Raw genomic sequence first — 21,519 nt, forward strand, 5'->3', positions numbered from 1 at the left:
AAAATTAAATCTTATTTTTATTGTTGTGTCTCGGAGGTTACAGGGTGGCTTTTTGGATGAGGAGTTTTACAGCAGCAGTTACTGAAAGCTTGTGGTCTAGTCAGTCTGTAACCATATGACATTTAGAGCACTGGGATATTAAAGCAAATTCCAATAACTTTTTAGAATATGACGTTAGTGTTGGGTTGGAAGTATAGTCTTGTTACTGCAGTAAGATTATAGTACGTATTGTTAGGGTTGTCAGTTCCTTTCAGCTAATAGAGGATATTAGTAGTTAATCATACCTGACGGCTGTTTTAAGCCCTTTCATATCAAAGGATCCCCTACTCTTCATAGATATAGACAGGAATCATTCCATCCAAATGCAGTCACTTCTGGGGCAGAACACAACAACTGTTTACCAGCACACAGGAATGCTACATGCAGTTTAGGGCAGGACGCCAAGAAAAAATAGTTTATTTACTGGAAACTGTGTGGGAATTGTAATTGGGTCAACTCATCACCACAGCGCCTCCTGCTGGTCACTCTGGGAATCAGTTCCATTTATGTATGTGTTGCCTTCTGGCTGGTGTCTCACCCCTCATCCGTTCTGATTCCCAGGGTGTCTCTGTGGACCCATATTTCTTCCCGGACTGCGGTGTCCTCTTTCTGACACTGCCCTCCAGCAAATCAAAAAGCAGTCAAGTAGCACTTTAAAGACTAGCAATGTAGTTTATTAGGTGAGCTTTTGTGGGACAGACCCACTTCTTCAGACCACAGCCAGACCAGAACAGACTCAATATTTAAGGCACAGAGAAGCAAAAACAGTAAGCAAGGAGAACAAATCAGAAAAAGACAATCAAGGTGAGCAAATCAGAGAGTGGAGGGGTGGGGGGGGAAGGTCAAGAATTAGATTATGCCAAGTATGCAGATGAGCCCCTATAGTGACTCAGAAAGTTCCCGTCCCGGTTTAAACCATGTGTTAGTGTGCCAAATTTGAATATAAAAGCCAGCTCGGCCGTTTCTCTTTGAAGAACGGTGCGAAAGCTCTTTTTCAGTAACACACATACCTTTAGGTCATTAATAGAATGCCCCATTCCATTAAAATGTTGACTATCTGGTTTGTGGATCTGGAGTGTTTTGATGTCTGTTTTGTGCCCATTAACCCTTTGTCTAAGGGAGTTAGAAGTCTGTCCAATATACAAAGCATCTGGGCATTGTTGGCACACGATGGCATATATGATGTTAGTAGAGGAGCATGAGAAAGTGCCTGTGATTCTGTGAGTAACCTGGTTAGGTCCAGTGATGGTATTTCCAGAGAAGATATGGGGACAAAGCTGGCAGTGGGCTTTGTTGCAAGGAAAGGTTCCAGGACTGGTGTTCCTGGGGTATAGACTGTGGCTGTTAGTGAGGATCCTCATAAGGTTGGGAGGTTGTCTGTAGGAGAGAACAGGCATGTCACCCAGGGCCTTCCGGAGTGTGGCATCCTGATTAAGGATAGGTTGTAGGTCTTTAATAATTCGTGGCAGTGGTCTGAGTTGGGGGCTGTAGCTGATGATCAGTGGTGTTCTGTTCTTAGCTTTTCCGGGCCGATCTTGGAGTAGCTGGTCTCTGGGTATTCGTCTGGCCCTGTCGATTTGTTTTTTCACTTCTCCTGGTGGGTAATTCAGGTTTATGAATATTTGGTAAAGATCTTGTAGTTTTTGGTCTCTGTCAGTTGGATCAGAGCAAATGTGATTGTATCTAAGAGCTTGACTGTAAACAATGGATCTAGTCACGTGTGCAGGGTGGAAGCTAGAAGGGTGTAGACAAGTATAGCGATCAGTAGGTTTTTGGTACAGTGTGGTACTGATCAGGCCATCCTTGATTAGTACTGTAGTGTCCAGGAAATGTATCTCTTGCATGTTGTAATTGAGGCGTAAATTGATGGTGGGGTGTAGATTGTTAAAGTCTCTGTGGAATTCTTCTAGAGAATCTGTACCATGGGTGCAAATCATAAAGATGTCATCAATGTATCTTAAGTAGAGGAGGGGTAATAGTGGACAAGAGCTGAGGAATCGTTGTTCCAGGTCAGCCATAAATATATTAGCATATTGTGGGGCCATGCGGGTGCCCATAGCAGTTCTACTAATCTGGAGGTATAAATTGTCCCCAAATCGGAAATGATTGTGTGTGAGAACACAGTTACAGAGGTCAGAGACCAGACTGGCTGTGGTGGCATCAGGGATGGTATTCCTGTTTGCTTGTAATCCATCTTTATGTGGAATATTAGTGTACAGAGCCTCTGCATCCATTGTGGCAAGGATGGCATTATCAGGAACTTTTCTGATGTATTGTAATTTCCTCAGGAAGTCGGTGGTATCTCGGATATAGCTGGGAGTGTTGGTGGCATAGGGTTTGAGGAGGGAGTCCACGTAACTGGATAGTCCAGTGGTAAGGGTGCCAATACCTGAAATGATAGAGTGTCCAGGGTTTCCAGGTTTGCGGTTTTTGGGAAGTAAATAGAATAATCCAGGCTGGGGCTCAGATGGTGTGTCTGAGTGAATGAGGTCCTGAGTAGCAGCAGGGAGTTCCTTCAGTAGTTGTAATTTCCTTTGGAATTCCACCACCCTGTTCTTGTCCCCTTCTGGGGTATCAGCAAGCCTCAGTTGATACACCTGCCACTGTAGCCAGTCTGCGTAGCCATCCTCCTCGGTTGCAAGGTTTAGTGGAAGTGGGGGGCCCCAGGCTTGCCCGCTACTCTGGGTCTCAGCCCCAGGGTGCTGTGGCAGCCGCCATGTCCTGTCCTCCTTCATTCAACTTAAGTGCTCACATTGCTCCCTGGGCCTTTTCCCCGTGACCCTTGCACCTTCTTGGCCCTTGTGTCAAGATCACAGCCTGGCAGTTCTCAGGCCGGGGGCTCCTCTGAGCCCATACAGCACCGCTCTATCAAAGGTGCTTCTCAAGGAGAACTAGTCCTGCCCCTTCACTGGTCAGGACCCCGCTGCCCTCTGCTCCGCTCAGTAGCTTTTAATGTCAGGACTGCCCCAGCAAGCCACCCTTGGAATGGTTCCCTAGAAGCCTCTCCCAGATTGGCAGGGGTTTGCACAGGCTCCCTCCAGCCTGCTTTTAACCCCTCCCTTGCCAGAGTGAGGCGGCCATCCCATTACACGAATGTGGGCAGGCGCAAGCTGGTTAACCAACTGAGATTTTTCACCAGAACACAGGGATTAACGCCCCTATATTTGAAGAAAAAAAAAATGTCAACCACAACACCACCACAAGAGCAGGACTGTCATTTTACACCTGCTCTAGAAGGCAGCATGTCCAGCCCCACTGTACCCCTAGCACCATGCGGGGACTGGAATCGGGGAGAAGACCACCACTGACATGCGTATCTGTAAACAAGGCCAGCACCTTCCCTCACCACACTCTTAACATGTTGGCTAGGGTGACCATGGTCCTATGGCAAATACGGGACACCGAGGATGGTGGGGCTGCTGTCCCATGTCAGGGCCCCTTGGCGATGAGGGTTACTGCCCCATGGTTAGGCACTGGAGATGGGAGCTCTACAGCCTTTCGATGAGAGGAAGTGGAGGATGGGGGCTCCTGACTGGGGAGTGTGGTTGACGAAAATAGGCTCTCTGCAGCCTTCTGGCCTCCCTGGGGAACAGGGTAGCTGCCCACAGAGGAGCTTCCCCACCGCAGGATCTGCCTCCCCATGGTGTGCTGAGGAATCGGGCAGCTGCCCCATGGAAAAGCTCCCCTGCAGCAGGAGCTGCCTTCCCAAGACATGGGGCACCATGGAATTGGGTATTTGCCTGCAGTGGAAGCTGCTGCCCCGGGATACCAGGTGCCGGGGAACAGGAGCCTCCCAAAATATGGGACAGTTTGCCCATTTTCTTAAAAAAGTTGGGACGCCTGCGAGGCAATTTAAATAAGGGATTGTCCTGGGAAGAATGGGACAGATGGTCACTGAAGTATTAGCTAATATTGTCTACATCCTCCACTAGAGAGAAGACCTTAATCAGCAGCAGCACTGCCTGCAGCATTAGACAGCCTGGCTCCTTGCGTGTAGAGCAGCTCACAACCACGAGTGCCTCCTTCAGGGCAGACTGTCAAAAACAGGGAAGACACCTCAAACTGCTGGTATGTTCTAGTATTAGATGTCTTCAAGCCAGGAACAAATGAGAACTCCTGGATCATGCCACCATTCTTAGCATGGAGTCACAGACAGTCCTCTTAGCTGGTTCAGTCTACCTGGGTGATAAACGGTCCATTACACCGCCATTCACACAATATTCAGGTTGTTTTCAGTCCCCAGAGACTTGTAACTTACCCCAGATCAGTAGGCACCCTAACTCTTATACCAAAACCAGCATCTTCTAGTCATTCTCTTAATAAACTTCCTGTAGGTTTATTGACTACGAAAAACAAATGAGTTATGCACAGGTTAAATCATGCGAACACATGCACATCCAGATGAGTTACCATCTAAATCCTAAGAGCAGCAGAGTCGTAGAGATCTGTCGGCTCAAAGTATCTTTCAGAGCAGACCAGGAGATACCACCTGGGGAGCACTGGTTTGATTTTTCTGGCCCTGTGAGAGTTTAAAGAGCAAAGATATGGGAAAAAATCTTCATGTCAACTATCTTTAGTTCTTTCTTCTAAAGGATGGGGCCAAGGCCTTTTACTTACTGTTCCCGATGGGTGGCTTGGACAGTTAAAGTTTCTGTCCTATAATGCCCCATTTAAATGTTTCAGAGGGGTAGCCATATTAGTCTAGTTTAGCAAAACCATCAAGGAGTCCCGTGGTGCTAAATAACTAACACATTTATTTGAGTATAAGCTTCCATGGACTGGAGCCTACTTCCTCAGATAGATGAAGTGGAACCTTCAGTTTGGCAGGGATATATATACACATATGTAAAGATGGGAATGGTACATTACTGTGTGGAGGACCAGTGCTAACAAGGCCTATTCCGTCAGGGTGGATGTGGCCCGCTCCAAATAGCTGATAAGCTGATATCCCTGCCAAAACGAAAGATTCCGCTTCAAGCATCTGACGAAGTGGGCGCCAATCCACAAAAGCTTATGCTCAAAAAACTTAAATGTTTATCATCCCCTAAATAGGTGGGGAGGGGATTCCCCTGTGGTGTTGCCCAACCCCTAGGATTGTCCTGGAATCTCTAGGACTTAAAAAGATTCTTCAATTTGAGATTATGTCCTGCTGAAACCTACAGGAATTCATTCAACCAAAACTAGCAACCTTATGCTCGTCCTTGGACGCACATGTTCAGAGCAAACATATTCTAAGCTATAAAGCAAATTGTACGTGGTTTCTTATGACAGGGAATACAAACATCACTGAGTGAATTAATGCATGCAGCAGTTACAAGTATTTCACAGTGTCTAAACACTAAATGTGGTCTTATAAGACTAGTACATGTTTTGAGCAAAATAAACGTACAGATGAACTGGTCTCTTCTCTGGCTATGAGTTTGCCTGTTCTTAGTTAATGCCTGCAGTCTTAGCAAAAGCTAAGTCTGGCCTGCCAATGTCACTCATGGGTGCCCTGCGCCAGGTTTTGTCACTTGTACCATTGCAAACTGGGTATAAAATGCTTCTGTTCCAATTTAGAAACAGTTTGCACTCACTTTGCACTGGCAGAAAGGACAATACAAGGTGCCAGGTAACAATGACTCAGACCTTGAGTTTTCATTGAATGCCTCCCCTGCTGAGCTGCGCTTACGTGGTACCAGCGAGGAAGGGAATGGCATGGGAGCAGGCCGTGTTCCAGGGCTGTACTGTCGTCTCTGCCAATACTCTTGTGATGGGGTGTGGTCACAGAAGACTCCTTGGGATGGTCCCCGGTGTGCTGATCATGCCACTGACACCTACCTTCTTTCTCTCTGGGGCTCCCCACCGCCGTGTTCTGCTGAGCCACATCCTCTGCTTCCCCCAGCCAAGGCACAGAGTTGGGGGCTACCGTGCCTCGCCCCTCGCAGAGCAGTGCAGACACTGATTTACTCAGCATTGTGAGGGTGCAGTCCTAGGGCAGTGATTCTGAACCCGTGGTACACATACCCCCAAGGCGTATGCGAGAGAAGTCTGGGGGCATGCAGTCTTCGAGGAATGAAATGGGGCTCCTAATCAGAGCCGGCTGCTGGGAGTGCCAACTGCTGCTCTGCACATGCGCCCCAGTGCTTGGAGGGAGGAGGACGTGGCGGTAGTGGCTCCAGTGAGTCCTAGGCATTGAGTTGGAGCGGGTTAGTGGCTGGGGGTGCCTGGCTCTGGAGCAGGGGAGGGGGAATGGGTTAGAGCAGAGGTTAGGGGTGCCTGGCTCTGGAGCAGGGGAGGGGGAATGGGTTAGAGCAGAGGTTAGGGGTGCCTGGCTCTGGAGCAGGGGAGGGGGAATGGGTTAGAGCAGAGGTTAGGGGTGCCTGGCTCTGGAGCAGGGGAGGGGGAATGGGTTAGAGCAGAGGCTAGGGGTGCCTAGCTCTGGAAGATTGAGTTAGAAAGTGGGCTGGGGTACCTGGCTCTGTGGGAGCTACATATTATATATTTATATTTATTGTTATCTCTCTCTTGCTCTCTCTCTCTAGTTTGGTCTCTCTCCCTCTTTTTTCTCATTTATATATACATAAAATGTCTGAAATTGTGGATACTGGGGATACTTATAACTTTTTTTAAAAAGGGGTACTTTATTTAAAAAAAAGGTTGAGAAACACTGTTCTAGGCCACAGCACTCAGGAAACCAAAGGCAACCAGTCCCCAAAAGGGATGAAACCCCCACATAAATCTGAGTAGACGAAACTACATTCCTTTTTACCTTCTTACCCCTTCTGTTAGTCAGATCTTCTGCACCCCTCTTTTCTGTTCATATGGGATGTAAATTGCACCAACATAGTTCCCCACCTGCAGAACTGCCCTCATTTAACTTTACAATGAAACTTGTTCAACTGGTGCAAAAAAAGGTACGAACCCTCTCAGGCTTTGTCTTCACTAGGAAAAAGGTATGCTTGCATGTCATATTAGCTAGGAGTTTCATATCATAGAATCATATCGTAGACTACTAGGACTGGAAGGGACCTCGAAAGGCCATTGAGTCCAGCCCCCTGCCCCAATGGCAGGACCAAGTACTGTCTAAACTCACAACCCTGGGTTTAGCAGGCCAATGCTCAAACCACTGAGCTATCCCTCCCCCCATGCTTGGCAGGCCAGATCCTGGCCTATGGGCCAGGTGTAGGCCGCCTCTGGGCCACACAGCAACAGTTGGGCTTGGATAGCTGCCTGGAGTCAGCTTGAATCCAGATCATATGGGTAACAATAGCAATGAAGACATTCTTACAAGAATTTCTAAGAACACACTGCTTTTCTTTAGTAAAGGCCTTTTTAAAAAATAAAACAACCAGCCAGCCCCAACAGGGTGTACTTTGGCTTTGTTCAAATAAGTGAGGAGGGGGTTTAAAGCTAAACCAAAAGCAATGTCTACATTAGAGAGCTTACAGCAGCACAGCTGTACCGAGGCAGCTATAAGATCTCCCACGTAGATGCTGTGTGCTGACCAGAGAGAGATCTCCCACCAGCACAATTAAACCACCCCCAAAAAGGGGTGGTGCCCACATTGATGCTTCTGTCAGTATAACTCATGTTGCTCAGGGGGTGTTTTTTCACACCTTTGAGCAAACTAAATTATACTGTTTGGCTGTGTCTACACTGGCACAGATATTCATATGCATATTCAGCGCCTCATTAACATGCCGCCGGCCACGGCTCTTCGAAATTGTTGCATTTTGCTCCCGCGTGGCTCATTCAGATGGGTCCTTTTCGAAAGGACCCTGGGAACTTCAAAATCCCCTTATTCCGATCTGCTGATGCATGGCCATTTCGAAGCTTTGTACTAGTGCAGACATGGCCTTTGTGGCAGGGTGTAACAACCCCACACAGGACCTGAAGGAGTTGACCTAGCTCACCTGGCTGAGGGGCCCCACCCCCACGATATTACTAGGCATGCTCCAACTGGGGGCTCAGCTATAAAGGCCTGCAGAGCTGCTCAGTCAGGGCTGATTGCCACAGGGGAAGGAGGTGCCACAGGCGAGGATGCACCAAAGGGTTAAACCGTGGTGTCCAGTCTGCAAGTGACTGCAGGGGAAGCCCCCAGAGTGCACGGCTGGAGAGGACTAGCAACAAGAGACTAGTGGGAAGCAGCCCTGGGAGGGGAATTGTAACCCCAGGAGCTAGGCATGTTGCAGACTGTTCCACTGCTGACAGGGCCCTGGACTGGGACTGCTGGAGAGGGAGGAACTGGGTCTTTCTGCCCCTTTCTCCCCAACTCCCCCTGTGAGGATCCATTCATATTTACTCTTGAGCCACTAGGTCGTGCTTCCCTGACGACAGTGGGGATTATAGTGACTCTGGCCATTAGACCATGCTGCCTTGCAATAGAGGGGTATAGTAATAGCCGCTGGTTGTTTGGCCGTGTTGTCCTGAGGGAGAAAGGTTCGAGTACAGTTTAAGGGGCTGCAGAGGGCCTGATGCTGCCTTCACAGGGGGATGGGCAAAGTGCCCCTTGACACTGGCAAAAGTGCTAATGCAGAGATATCCAAAATCAGCCACTCTCAAACTAAAACAAGAGTCCACACCAGGGTTTGTGCTGGTTTAGTTAAACCAGGGTAGGGGCTGGTCTACACTAGAAAATTAGATGAACCCAGCTAGGTCACACAGAGGTGTGGAAAATCCATCCCCAACCTAAGTCTCCAGAAGAATTCTTCTGTAGAGCTATTTACCATCACCCATGGACAGGAACAGGAGAGCCCCATTTGCCACGGTAGTGAGTGTTGACACAAAGGACTGCAGTGGTGCACCTTTTTAAGTGTTGATATAATCCACGTTTCCATGCAAACAGGGACTGTGGTATGTTTACCCAGCAGAAGCTGTGTTTGGACTAGCTGACCTGAGCCAGCTTAAATCCAGCCAGTGCAGGTACCAACAGCAGTAAAGACAGCACACTGCGGGTACCACAACCCTGGTGTAGAGCCTGTAAGTGTAGTGAGCTCATTAGCCCACAACAAGGCCCAAGCAATATTGTCTTCATTGCTATTGTTACCCATATGCCCTGGATGCAGACTGACTCCAGACAGCTATCCAGGCCCAGCTGTTACTGTGTAGCCCAGGGGTGGCTCACACAGGGCCCATAGGCCAGGCTCTGGCCTGCCAAGCATTTTTATCTGGCCTGTGAAACCCTGTGGCAGCAGCGCCATTGTACCCAAGCTAGCCAAGATGAGTGTGGGGCACAGGGTGTAGTCAGGCTTGCAGCTCCCTGCCCTGGCTTGGCTGAAAAAGTGGAACTCAATTGAATTGGTTTAATGGCCAGGAGGGATCCAGCCATTAAACCAATTAAACTGAGTTCCATTTTTTCAGCATAGCAGATCAGGGAGCCACACACGTTGTAGATGGGCGAAGTGAGCAGGAAAGCTGGTAGGAGGAGTGGCCAAGTCTGCCCCTGCTGGAGCTGTGCAGCCCTGCTAAGAAGGAGACAGGATGGGGAGGCAGTGGCTGCAGAGGAGCAGGATTGGGGCTGAGAGGGGTTAAGCCTAGGGATGGGGGGCAGGTTTGGGGCTGAGAGGGGTGAAGCCTGGGGATGGAGGGCAGGTTTGGGGCTGAGAGGGGTTAAGCCTGGGGATGGGGGTAACTTAACTTTCTAACTGGTACAAATCAAGGCGTGTGCATTCTTAAAATAGGGGTAATAAAAGATACAGTTTGATGTTATTTATTAAGGACTGTCTCATATCACATGCATTGCGGCTCTTGAAGTATTGATTTTGTACCTAAATTTGAAAAAAATGGTTCTTCTCGCTCTGTTGGTTGCAGACCCCTGTCTGAGAATAATAAAATGTCAATTTATGCTGCATTTTTCTGTTTGAATGATTACACTATTTTGTGTTTGGCCCCCAGAACCCATAAAAAATTGCCATGTGGCCCTGATGGAAAAAAGGTTGGCTACCGCAGGTGTAGCGAAACCCTTAGGGTCTCTTATATCCTTTTATTAGTGCACAAAAATACACCCCCTTACTCTTCACCTCTAAACCTGACCCAAAAATCCTGCTGAGTTTTCACCTTCTTCTGAACAGCCATTCCCTAGTACGTTCGAAAGTCAATGCTGTCTTGGAACTGAGTCCCATTCACAAAACATCAGAACGTGACAATAGAACTGCCACTTTGCTGCTTAGCTGGGGACCATGTGCTGCTCTTTGTAATATACATAGAGCTCATCTCTTTACATACTGCTAGCCCCAGGTTAAGTACAGTTAGACTCAGCCACGTGAGGCAGGAGAAGAGCAATTAAAATGTGCGTGTGTCATGTAGGAAGATTTGCTTTACAAGGAAATAAAAATCAAGCAATTAACTGGGGAATTTAAGACCTAGTGCACACTATAGACATCATGCATCTATAAAAGAGACAGATGTTAAATATAGTACGTGAGAAACTCACGCTAGCACTAACTGGATTACGTGCACTTATTTGGGAATACTTATGTATTTTATTATGCAATGTATAGATCATAATAATTCTCCTTCTTGCTTCAATGCCTCCCTCCTTCCAAGCATTTTAGACCGCATTACAAACAATTAAGCCCACCCACGTCTCTGCGGAGCCTTGTGCGTTGTTATCCACTTTGCGTAAATTGGGTCTATTTTATAACAGAGATCGCTTTATTAATGTAATTTATTTTTACTACACCTGGGCCAAATCCCAAAAGCAGCTGAACAACCCACCCTCGTTCCCATGCTCAGGTATGATCCGAAGCTCACTGTTCTCAGTGGACAAATGGCCTGTTGACTGTTGGGGATGTTGCATCTGACCCTCATGGCCAGAGATTCCAATCTGCTTCTGTGAACAGAGGGTGCATCTCTGAAGGTGGAGTGGTAGAGAGAAGAGAGGACCCTGTAGGGGTTCTGAAGTGGTCCAGGTCTGTGGGTTGAGCGGGCGAAAGGGGGACCCAGCTGGGCTGCATTCTCCGTCTAACCCCCGAAGGCAAACCTCAAAGGTTACCACAGAAAGAAGAGCCAGGTCTTCAGCCCAGACTGAGCCCTGGAACCTGTCAGTTTGCCTGGGAGAGGGGAACACCCAGTGACATCGAGCTGATGTAGCTGGATCGAGGCCCCCCTTCTCCATCCACACTTTTGGGGGGCATGTCAGGGGGAACAGCTGGAGCACGCTATGTATCTTGGCTGGGGGCCCAGCCTTGAGAGGGTTTTCCAGCCGGCAGTAGAACATCCCAAGCCATGGCTACACCTGTGGGGCATCGGCCTTGCTGGACCCTGGGCAAGGCGGGGAGGCAGCCTGCTCCACACCCTCAGAAGGGGCAGGGCCTTCGGAAGAAGGGGTGGGGCTGGGGCTAGCCTCCCCCACACAATCCTGAGTTCTCTCTGGAGCATGCCGCGTGGGGCTCATGCAGCAATTTAAAGGGACCAGGGCTCTGGCTGCTGCCACAGTGGCAGAGCTGGCGGCTGGCAGCCCCAGGGCCTTTGGCATTGCTGGGTAGAGTGCAGGCTCAGGCTGCAGCCCTCTCTCTTTCCAGGATCCTCGAGTCCGGGCTCTCCTGGTAATGGGTTGGCTGGCCTGTCGAGCCCATGGGGCAGATGGATCGCCACCTTGCAGAGCAGCCAGGGTCATATCTGCCTTGGAAAGGGGGAGTTAACAAAGGGAAGTGTGACACCCGGTCAGAACAAGGGGATGGTTGACAGCAAGGCTGGAGCACGTCACCATCACCAGCAGAAGTCAGCCGGGGTCAGTAATGCACCCCTCAGGCAGGACCTGTGGTTGGGAGGCTGCCACCCCCAAGGCAGGTGGATGGTAGGAAACGCAGGCCTGTGCAGTGCCACTGCATTCCAGCCCAGGCCCTGACCGTGCGGAGGTGTCCCGCCACCTGCTCAGTGGGGATCCTCCTGCAACACACTGACCATCTAAGCCACAAAGTCATCAACCTAATTCCCCAGGCCACTTCCTACCAAAGTTGCAAGCCAGGCTATTCAGGTCTGTCCGGCGACTCGGACGCTGGTTGTCCCCCCGGCCCCAGCTCCTCAGGTTAGTCCAGGTATTCCTCCACTGGCAGTCCCACCAGTTCCATCACCTCCTTGGCCTCAGGTATCTCCAGGGCCAGGGTGGCAGTTGGCTTGGCAGCAAGTTGATGGGTGGTTGCAAGCAGGGCGTATCTGTCCCCTTCCCTGGCTTGGCACCAGAGCCTGCAGGGAGCAGCCTGGGTCTGGCTACTTCCCTGGTGCTGCCCTGACTGAGCCAACCCCTCGTATTTTTTTGCTTTCTGCTCCACCCCTCCATTTCTGGGGGGGCAAAGTAAACTTAGCCTGGCTCCACCCACTCAAAGTAGCTCCTTCCCCTCTGGCTTGGAGGGAGGCCACATCAGCTCTTTCCACAGACCCACAGTCCAGTCCCAAATCAGCTGGCATGACCCAGTTGCAGGTTTTTAATTGCAGTGTAGATATACTTCTCTGTCCACTTCGACCAGCACTAGTTTGGCCTGGAGGGTCAGCAGAGCAGAAGTTTAGCATATTGCCACCTCTGCACCACAGGTGCAGGAAGCAGAGCTCCATATCTGCGTTCATCCATGTGTCTTCCCTCTCCATTCATTCCCCCTTGGAGTGAACAGGAGTACCTGATTTCTCTGACATCAATGGGTATCACACAGCACTGGCTGTGACCCTGCATTCTCTGGCAGGAGCTAATTGCAGACAGAATATATTGTTACGTAAACCTGCTGTTGTGCCTGCGTGTTTGCTTGACAACAATACAGGTAAAATTGTGAAGAATGGAAGGAAGCAAGACCAGGGCCCAAATTAGGTTCCTCTCAATCCCACATTAGGTTCCTCTCGATCCCACCTTTAATTTACTGCTGTGTCAACTGCCCTCTCCTAATTTGGACAACTGTAGAGGGCACAAGAGGGATTTTTATTGTTTTGAAAGATTCAGAGGACAAACAATAAAGCAGCATGTGCTGTGAAAACGTCGGAAAGCATCTGTAAGAAAAGTGGAACAGTTCAGCTCTCAAGAAACCGAACAGAGCAGCAAATTGTATATTGACAATTGTGTGTGGCAGATGGGCATAAGTTCTGTAAACCTTAATCCTCTCCTCTAAGAAGTGCCCAAAAGGGGGCAAGTGTATATATTTAAAGAACATCAACAGGCTGGATAAATGTAGTAAAACTGACAAGTTCCTGCTAAACTTCCGGGCTGAACCGTTTTCCTCTGGGAGGATCATACCTGCAATACATGTATCAGAGAGGTGGCCATGTTAGTCTGTATCTTCAAGAAAAACAATAAGTCCTGTGGCACCTTATAGACTAATGGATATTCTGGAGCATAAGCTTTCGTGGGCAAAGACCCGCTTCATCAGATCGTTCATCTGTTAGTCTATAAGGTGCCACAGATCTGTAATACTAGGGTTTTGGGGGAATAGCCATGCCTTCAGACTTGTCTAAACAGTGGCTAGCTCAGAGTTGGTGCTACAGAATTAATTAATTAATAGCACATGAGGTTCTAGGGCATAAGGAAAATGATTTACCTTGGACTGAAAATCAACCTCCTGTTGTCAGTCCAATTATGGGCTTTAGATCCCAATGTTGGTCACACACAATCAGCCACTCCTTGGCCAATGTGAATTGAAGCAGATCTTTTGGGGAGATGTATGAATTTGGATCAGCAGAGGATCTGGCTCTTTGTATGGTGTGGGTCTGTTACTGAGAAGAGTGCTGCCTTGGGCCAGGACCAGTATATACAAAGGTTATAAGTACAAGTTGGGGAATCATAAGGTTTTTCATATCCTCACCTCAGGGGCTTGGTACTACTTGCTTTTTCACTGCAGCGAGCAGTGTAAAATGAAAATGAAAAATGGAGGGGTTTGGTGTGGTCCTCCAGAAACTCTGTCCAGGACATTATGGAGCACTGATTCAATTCTGACACGAGGGCAAAGCACCCAAATGAAACATCAGTACCACTTACGTTAGACATGGGAAGTGCAGTCTCCCACCCAGGCAGCAGAGAGAGCTGACGGTGCTTAGCTTATCACAGGTGACAGCAGACACAGCACAAGGTGCTCTGCCTAAGCCATAGCTAGAATGTTATATTTTGTGACCTTTAGCGGCTAATATTGAGGCTTGTAGTATAACTTTTAGAATGTAAATTTCACACCTGTGGGAAATTATGGTGGGGTCACGCAATATTTATTGACAGGAAGTGTTGAGATTCACCCTTATAATGGTCAACCCACAACTTGTCAACATCACTTGCCAAACTAGACCAAGTAACTGTTGAGACTGATTTAAGGATAAGGTCTCAAGCAGCATTTTTCTTATCTTTTCTGTCAATGTCTATGAATATAGATGGAAATGTTTCTTTCCAGTTTGTGTGTGTACAGCGTAATTGCTGTTCAGTAACAGTTACTGAAAAAAAAGCTAATCCTTCCAAGCCTAGCTTATAGACATGTATGAAATCGCAAAGGCACTCATCCAAATAGGGCCCTAATACTAGCATGGTTCTGATAATATTGGGGCATTTGGTCACCCTGTAACAATGTCATCTCTGTTACTCTTTCATTACCACCTTAAAGCACTCTGTTACAAACTAGTCATGTCAATTCCATCAGCTACTACAAAGGAGCCGATTTACATAAACCCAGCCTTTCTAAAAGAAACAGAACGTGTCAACAAGTGACAGATCTTTACTGCTTCCTGCAGTTCTACATCGTGCTGATATTATTACTCAGTACCCTCCAACAGAATGACTGCAGGTGCACATTATTGGTACACTCTAACTCAAATAACTGACCAGGCATACAAAAAAAAACAACCCTGTATTTATTCTGGGTATAATCAATCCTTTGTTATATACTATATTGCCTATTGCCTGTCTTATTTCCATGTATGTGAATTTGTCAGAACACTGCACTTAGTTCTGGCCATTGGCAGTGACAAATCTATTAGAAACAGCGAATTCAGAGATTGAAGGAGCTGGAGGGACTTATTTGTTGGGGGGAAGAAGGGAAAGAAAGTCAGCCAGGTGATAGCTCTCCCTTCACCATGGGGTCTCTAGGCATTAACATTTTTAAGGGCACATCTATAGCTTGGCTAAGAGTGGTAGGTGGAATAATTGTTTACATGAGTCAAAAGTTGCATAACTTAAGGACAGGGAGTGATTGTATAAGATAAAGTAAATGGAGCAATGGGATGAAATTAAAAAAAAACTAGGCTACTGGGAACGCCTGATTAGTTTGACTGGGAGAGGGGATGGGTGGGCCCTCCTTCGGGGGGACATGGAATTTGGGAAGGGGGAGCACAGCCCCATCAGCTGAGGGTTTTAAGGTTCCTCCATTTCATTAAAAATATTGAAATATGTTACTCTTTTTATGTCTGTGTATTCACATTTATATACCGATCAACAAAGCTTTTTACATTCTACAGACTTATTTTCTTACACATGCCAAGAGGGTTTATTTTCATATGAACATAATCCACATTTGTTTTGGTTTGGATTCCATTAGACAGATTTTGGGGGTGGGGATTCCCGCTAATTGCAGGGATGAAGAGTGAGGCCCAACATAAAAAGTTTGCTCACCCTTGAGTAAGTCTGGGAAGGGAAGTGACGTGACATCTAGGAATGAGCTCATGGGAATAAGGGGACTTCGAAATAGGCGGGGCCCTTTCGAAAAGGAGCCCCGTCTGGACGCGCCGCGCGGCGGCGAGGCACGTCAATTTCGAAGCGCTGCTGCCGCCCGCATGCTAATGAAGCGCTGAATAGGCATTTCAGCGCTTCATTAGTAAACTTCGAAATGGCCATTTGCATGGCCATTTCGAAGTTTGGGGCACGTGTAGACGTAGCCTAGGCTATGAAAAGACATAGTAGATAGGGCTGGTTGAAAACTCACTGTCAACTGTCTTTCAGTGGAGATTTATGTTTTGATAAAAACCAAGATTTTGTGAAAACTGCTCTTCAAGGAAAAATTCAACTTTTCAATCAAAAGAGAAATTTTTGATGTTCTGGTGTTTTTGTTTATGTTTTTTTGTTTTGATACAGACGTGCTGCTACATGAGAGCTGTATTTGTGTGCTTCGTGCCCCTAATCTTTTCTAGAGGCTAAAGTCACCAGACAGACTACATCTCCCTTGGTGCATCATGACCAAGGAATCCTTACTGATTTAAACAAAGAGACCTGGGAGCCATAGTTCAGCTAAGCTACGGCTATGCTACAGTGTTATTTTGAAATAGCGTATAGACTATGCACGTGCTATTTGGAAATAAAACCATAATAGCTGGTGCATTATTTTGCAACTGGTGACTCTCAATGCAGGAGGAATAGTGCCTGTTTCGAAACTGCTTTGTTGATCGGTATGTAAATGTGAATACACAGACATAAAAAGACATGGAGTAGTGCTTTTTTGAAATAAGCCATAATGGGCTCCAATGGCAGGGCAGGGAGTACGGAAATGCTATTTTGACATAGCTGGGTGCTATTTCAAAATGTGTTTTGTGTGTAGTTGTGTTATTTTGAAAAAAGATATTTTGAAATAGATGTTTTGAAATGACTTGTTTCAAATAGGGCTGCAGTGTAGCTGTAGCCCTGGTGAGCTCAGCCAACAGAGAATGAGATCACCAGTAGAGTTACAAGAATATCCCAGCCCAAAAAAACCCTAAATGAAACAAAATGAAAAATTTACGGGGGTTCATTTTGGGTCAGTATTTTCTTTTGTTTGACTAAAAACAACTTTGTTTTTTCCCAGCTGAAACTCCTTAACAAATTCATCCCAAATGTGAGCAAAAAGACTGGCTACCTAAATTCATTTATTCAAAAAACTTCACCCAGCTGTAGTTGTGGCTCCCACCCTATCCCAAGCAACAGCTCCCATGATGCACTCTGGTGGCATTTCCAATTGAAACGTTTTTGCTTTTCAACAAAGTTTTCAGCTGACAACTTTTTGCTCTAAAGTCAAAAGTGTTCCAACAGCAAACACCTGTTTTCCAACTAGTTCTGCTCAGGATAATTCTGCTCCAGCCCAGGTGGGCCATGAGTTCTGACTCAGAGATGAAGGAGGGTTGTTCGGATGCATCTGGGCTACCGTTCATTGTATTTCCCAACTCAAATTTCAGTATCAGCCTACCTGCTTCAGGAGTTAGCACTGGCAAGCACCAAGTGGCTCCTGGAAAGGCTGAGCACATCCATCTTTGTTGGGCAAGCTGACGGCTCTTGGCCAGGCCTGGAGTTGCTCAGCTCTTCAAAGGACTGAGTTCTTAGTGCACATTTAATAACTGGTATCTTCAGCTAGGCTAATTCCTTTGCTGTAAACTGCCACAGAAAATCCCTGATAAAGGGTTGTCTGCCTCTCTTCTAGTGGGGAGAGGTTCCACTGAAGCATGACATCTGTAGCTCCAAAATGGGACTAATCTGTTTACCATGTGAGGTCCCTCTTGGAGAAACTGGTTCAAGAACAATGGACATGAGCAGGACACGGGACACTGGCAAAGCTCGAGCATGGGCTAGAAGAAAAGCTCTGTCTTCAGCTAGGTCACTAATCAGGGGGATAAAGTCAGATCTGCTGAGTACAGGCAGCCGTGATCACTGCTACTGCTGCAGCTCTGGGAATGATGCCACTTGCCCACTGGAGTAACTGAGCTGCCTAATTTCACCTTTGTCTCTTTCTCTTGCAGGACTTCCCACTCCAGGGCTAAAGCCGATGCAGCTGTGACAGCAGCACAGAAAGCTCAGGAGGAAGCTCGGATTGCCAGGATCACTGCCAAAGAGTTTTCGCCTTCCTTCCAACACAGGGAAAATGGTCAGTCAGCGCTGCCGAGCCAGCCAGTCTCCCAGGATGACTTCATTGTGGGCGTGTGCATGCATGTGTTAAAGGGCACAGTGCACAGGAGGGCGCTGTGGGGCTTCTCGAGGGCCGGCCTGGAGCTATGGGGGAGCAAAGAGGAAGTTTGCCCCATCCCAGTAATCTTCAAGGGGCCCCAAACTAATCAAAATACTAACGCAGTTAGTGGTCAGTAGTAGAAGTGATAGCGATAAAGTACTGACACGGTAGCCAAATTTTATTTTTGGAAATTCTCTTGAGGCAAGGGTTTTCAGGGGTCTCACTAGTTCGTGAACTCAACAGTGGTGTCCAATAGGAATTCAAAGATTGCCGCACTTGTGGTTGTCATCTTTCCGTATTCGCCGTATGCCCTGCCCCGGAGCCAGGCAATCTCAGCACCCCAATCTAATTTAATGTCGGCGACTCACAAGAGCCACCGCTGGGGCCGCCGCCATGCGCTTCTCCCACCACGTGGTGGGTGTGTGCACGGAGCAGGTGGACAACATTTCCCACATGTGGCTCAGCGGAGGAGCGGCGTTTAAAGGCTCCAAGAGCTGAATGCAGCTCGAGAGCCGTTTTTGCCACACCACGATGTCCTGTTTGCCACATGTGAACATATTGGTCCTAGAAGCCTGATTGTTTTTTAAATTGCAGCATCCAAGTGCCCTAAAATACCCACTGGCCCCCACATGTTGGTATCGTATGATTTTTAAGACACTCATGTTTCAGAGGTCTGACTCATGGCAACACTGCTGTTTAACTTTTTCAGCCTTTCCCCACAAATACATGGGTTGAAAGGGTGGCTTTGAGGATTTGTTAATGGGAGAATGATCATATGCATCATTGGCTGTGTAGTCTAGTGGACTGAGAATCATGGATTATATTTCTGGCTGTGTCCCAGCCATCTGGGTGACCTTGGTCAAATCACAGCTTTGTGCCTCCATTTGTCCATCTCTAAAATGGGGATAAGGATACTGAGCTCCACTGTAAAGTGCTTTGAATTTACTGGTGAGAAGCATGTATATAAAAGCTAAATAGTATCTTGCATGTATGTCTGTATTGGTGATCACGTGAATTTGTGTGTTTACGTCTGTGAAAGTGGGTTTGTGTGTAAGACAGGCAAAGGGGTTTGTGCATATAGGTCTGTATGCACATGGTATGTGGTTCCTGATTTAGTGCCTGGTCTAAGGCTCGGAGCAGCAATTCTATCAGAGGCAATTCATCACCCAGTGCATTGGAGGGAGCGTCAGCTGAGCCTACTTGAAAGTAGCTTGTTTTCCTCTGGGCGCTACCTTTCTGCTGGGTGTTTTGTCTATGAAACTTCTCAGGGCTGTGCTATTGCAGAGACTTTAGGACAACAGGATCTGAGGTTCATAGCAGAGCCAAGACCAGAATTAACAAACAAGTAAATAAAAGCAGACAGGGCTCGTTTAAGCCACAAAAATTGCAAAGGCAGATCATTGCCTTCTGTGCATATGTACCAGATAGGAGTAGGGGGACAGGTAAAAGTGGCAGTAGCTGAGAAGATGTAAGACTAAACTGCATAATTAACATATGTGAGTGGTATTATTCAAAAATGTTAGCAGACTGCACTCTCATGAGAAGGCTCCTGCCATCAGTTTTTTTTCTTTAGCTCTTCAATCGGAGGTTACTCATCCATCTTAATTGCTCCAGCGTCTGATGTTGATGACTCATTACATTGGTGTTTGTCTTCCTGAATCAGTGCCCCAGTGTGGCATGAAAGGGTTGTGCCATTTTTAGGATAGCATGTTTCATCCACTAGTAGCATGAAAAGCACTGTGGATCTATGCTATATGTTGGGACAGCTAGTCATCATGTACTGGCCAAATTCCAATTTGAGTACATACATTTTCCTTGCCTATGTTTTTACATTTCTTCAGCTGGTCGAGAGATTCATCTTCACGTCTCATGGGGTATCATTGGCTTACCTGTGCCACCCAAGAGGTGGCTGCATTTCACCAGTACCTGATGTGATTCTCATATAGAGAGAAGCTGAATTCACCCTGTGTATGATTCCACTGACTCCATAGAATTACACTGGATGTGTCGTTTCCTCACCCTAAGTAAAATTTGTGACTCCTTAGCATCGTTAAGTATGAGCTGTGCCCCATAAATGTAAGATATCTTTGTTATTATTGTACTAGTAACAATCAAAAGCCACAAGGAACAGCACTGAGCCCCCCCGCCCAAGATCATGAGTTTTGGCAACGTTGGGTAGCCCCAAAAAAGCCCTTCCCATTGCTGTTATGCATCGGTCTATCAGAACGCCATTATGTAAAGCATTTCAGAGATTAGTTAGGAAAGTCCTTGTTTGGCCGGGAGATGGACTAGAGTTGACCCCAGAGGACTTTTCCAGCTAATGCTGGAAATCCATTCACAGGCATGATGCTTGCTGGTTGAGGGCAGAGTGACAATGGAAGTATTACATAACCAAAGAGTTATATAGACAAAACCATTAAGGGGCCAGATTTGAGATTTCTTCATTGCTTTGGGGCTAAGCATTAGTTTAATGTACTCCTTATGGAAAATTCTGTAGAAATTAAGATGGGACCGTAGGCCTCTGGAGTAGTTTCTATAGAACCCCAATTGAATTTAAAGGGCAACCACCAACTTAAATCACAGTGCGGCTTGACATTTTTTCACCCACTCTTCTTACCACTAACCCCTAAAATAACCATAACCAAAAGAAATAAAATAAATTTTTTTGTTTTGTTTTTAAGAAGACCGGTCTGTGCATTTGTATGTGGTCCATTTCTTGAGTCAGGCTGTCAGTTCCATGTGTTGTCAGTGGGTCTTTCACACAGCAACAAGGGAGATTTTTAAAAGCTGGCAAATGTGGCTGTTAATTTACCAAAGCGGTCATGGGGAGTCTGATGGTGATTTGTACTATAATTTTTTTAAATGAGATATATCAGGTTGACTGTGTCCCTGTTCTAACAACACAACCATGGCCACACCGTATGGCAGGGTACATGAGAGTCACCCCTCTCAGAGTCTTCTTTCCTCCCCCACCACGGTCTGGGGTGGCTCTTCAGCATTCCTGCCTCAGTTTCCCCACAATGACTTAACTATCTAGCTAAGACCTTAGTACAAGTCCACCCCTTCCAGGGTATCCAGTTCCAAAAACAAACTACAAACTCTTTGCCCCAGTCTCCAGCAAGGCCCAGCTTCTCTTCCCCAGTGGGCTTCTGTTCTCCCCTACACCCCTTTCCCTCCAACCATCTGCTCCTCTCTTTAGCCCGCTGGCCACTGCTGGGCTTCATCTTAAGTCCCACCCTGCACGGGTGTAACAGGGCAGCTGACTGACCTTAAAGGAGCAGGCCACCTGTTAGACAGGGGTATAATTCTGTATGAAATTTGAATGGAGGATTTGAAAACCCTATCATCATTTTCACAGCGTTCTCCATAAAGGATCAAGAGAAGTACAGAGAGACTGACATTCTTACTTAAACATTCCTACTTAATACTCTGTCTTCCTTCCTTCAGGCATGTGACAAGGAGTGACAAGCTTGTTTCCAGACTCCAGTGGTTATGAAATAACCTATATCGATTTATTCCCCGGCCCTGTATGTGACTCCCATATTCCAGCGAGATTCCTTGACACCAGCCAGGTGGATACTGGAGTGTCACATCAGGGTAGGTTAGTCTGGAACCAGAAAAGAACCTATTTAGTATC

At 47.1% G+C, this 21,519-nt stretch overlaps 1 protein-coding gene across 1 annotated transcript in view; it reads left to right on the forward strand.

The window, feature by feature from the left end:
• Window positions 1-21,519, forward strand: part of JPH3 (junctophilin 3) — a 140,000-nt gene that overhangs the window by 82,274 nt on the left and 36,207 nt on the right. The window contains exon 3 of the mRNA XM_075009083.1: window positions 17,677-17,801. Coding sequence (XP_074865184.1) covers window positions 17,677-17,801 — 125 coding nt within the window. The remainder of the gene's footprint in view (window positions 1-17,676; window positions 17,802-21,519) is intronic.

The sequence above is a fragment of the Carettochelys insculpta genome, chromosome 14, assembly GCF_033958435.1.
Source record: "Carettochelys insculpta isolate YL-2023 chromosome 14, ASM3395843v1, whole genome shotgun sequence".
NCBI lineage: Eukaryota > Metazoa > Chordata > Testudines > Carettochelyidae > Carettochelys > Carettochelys insculpta.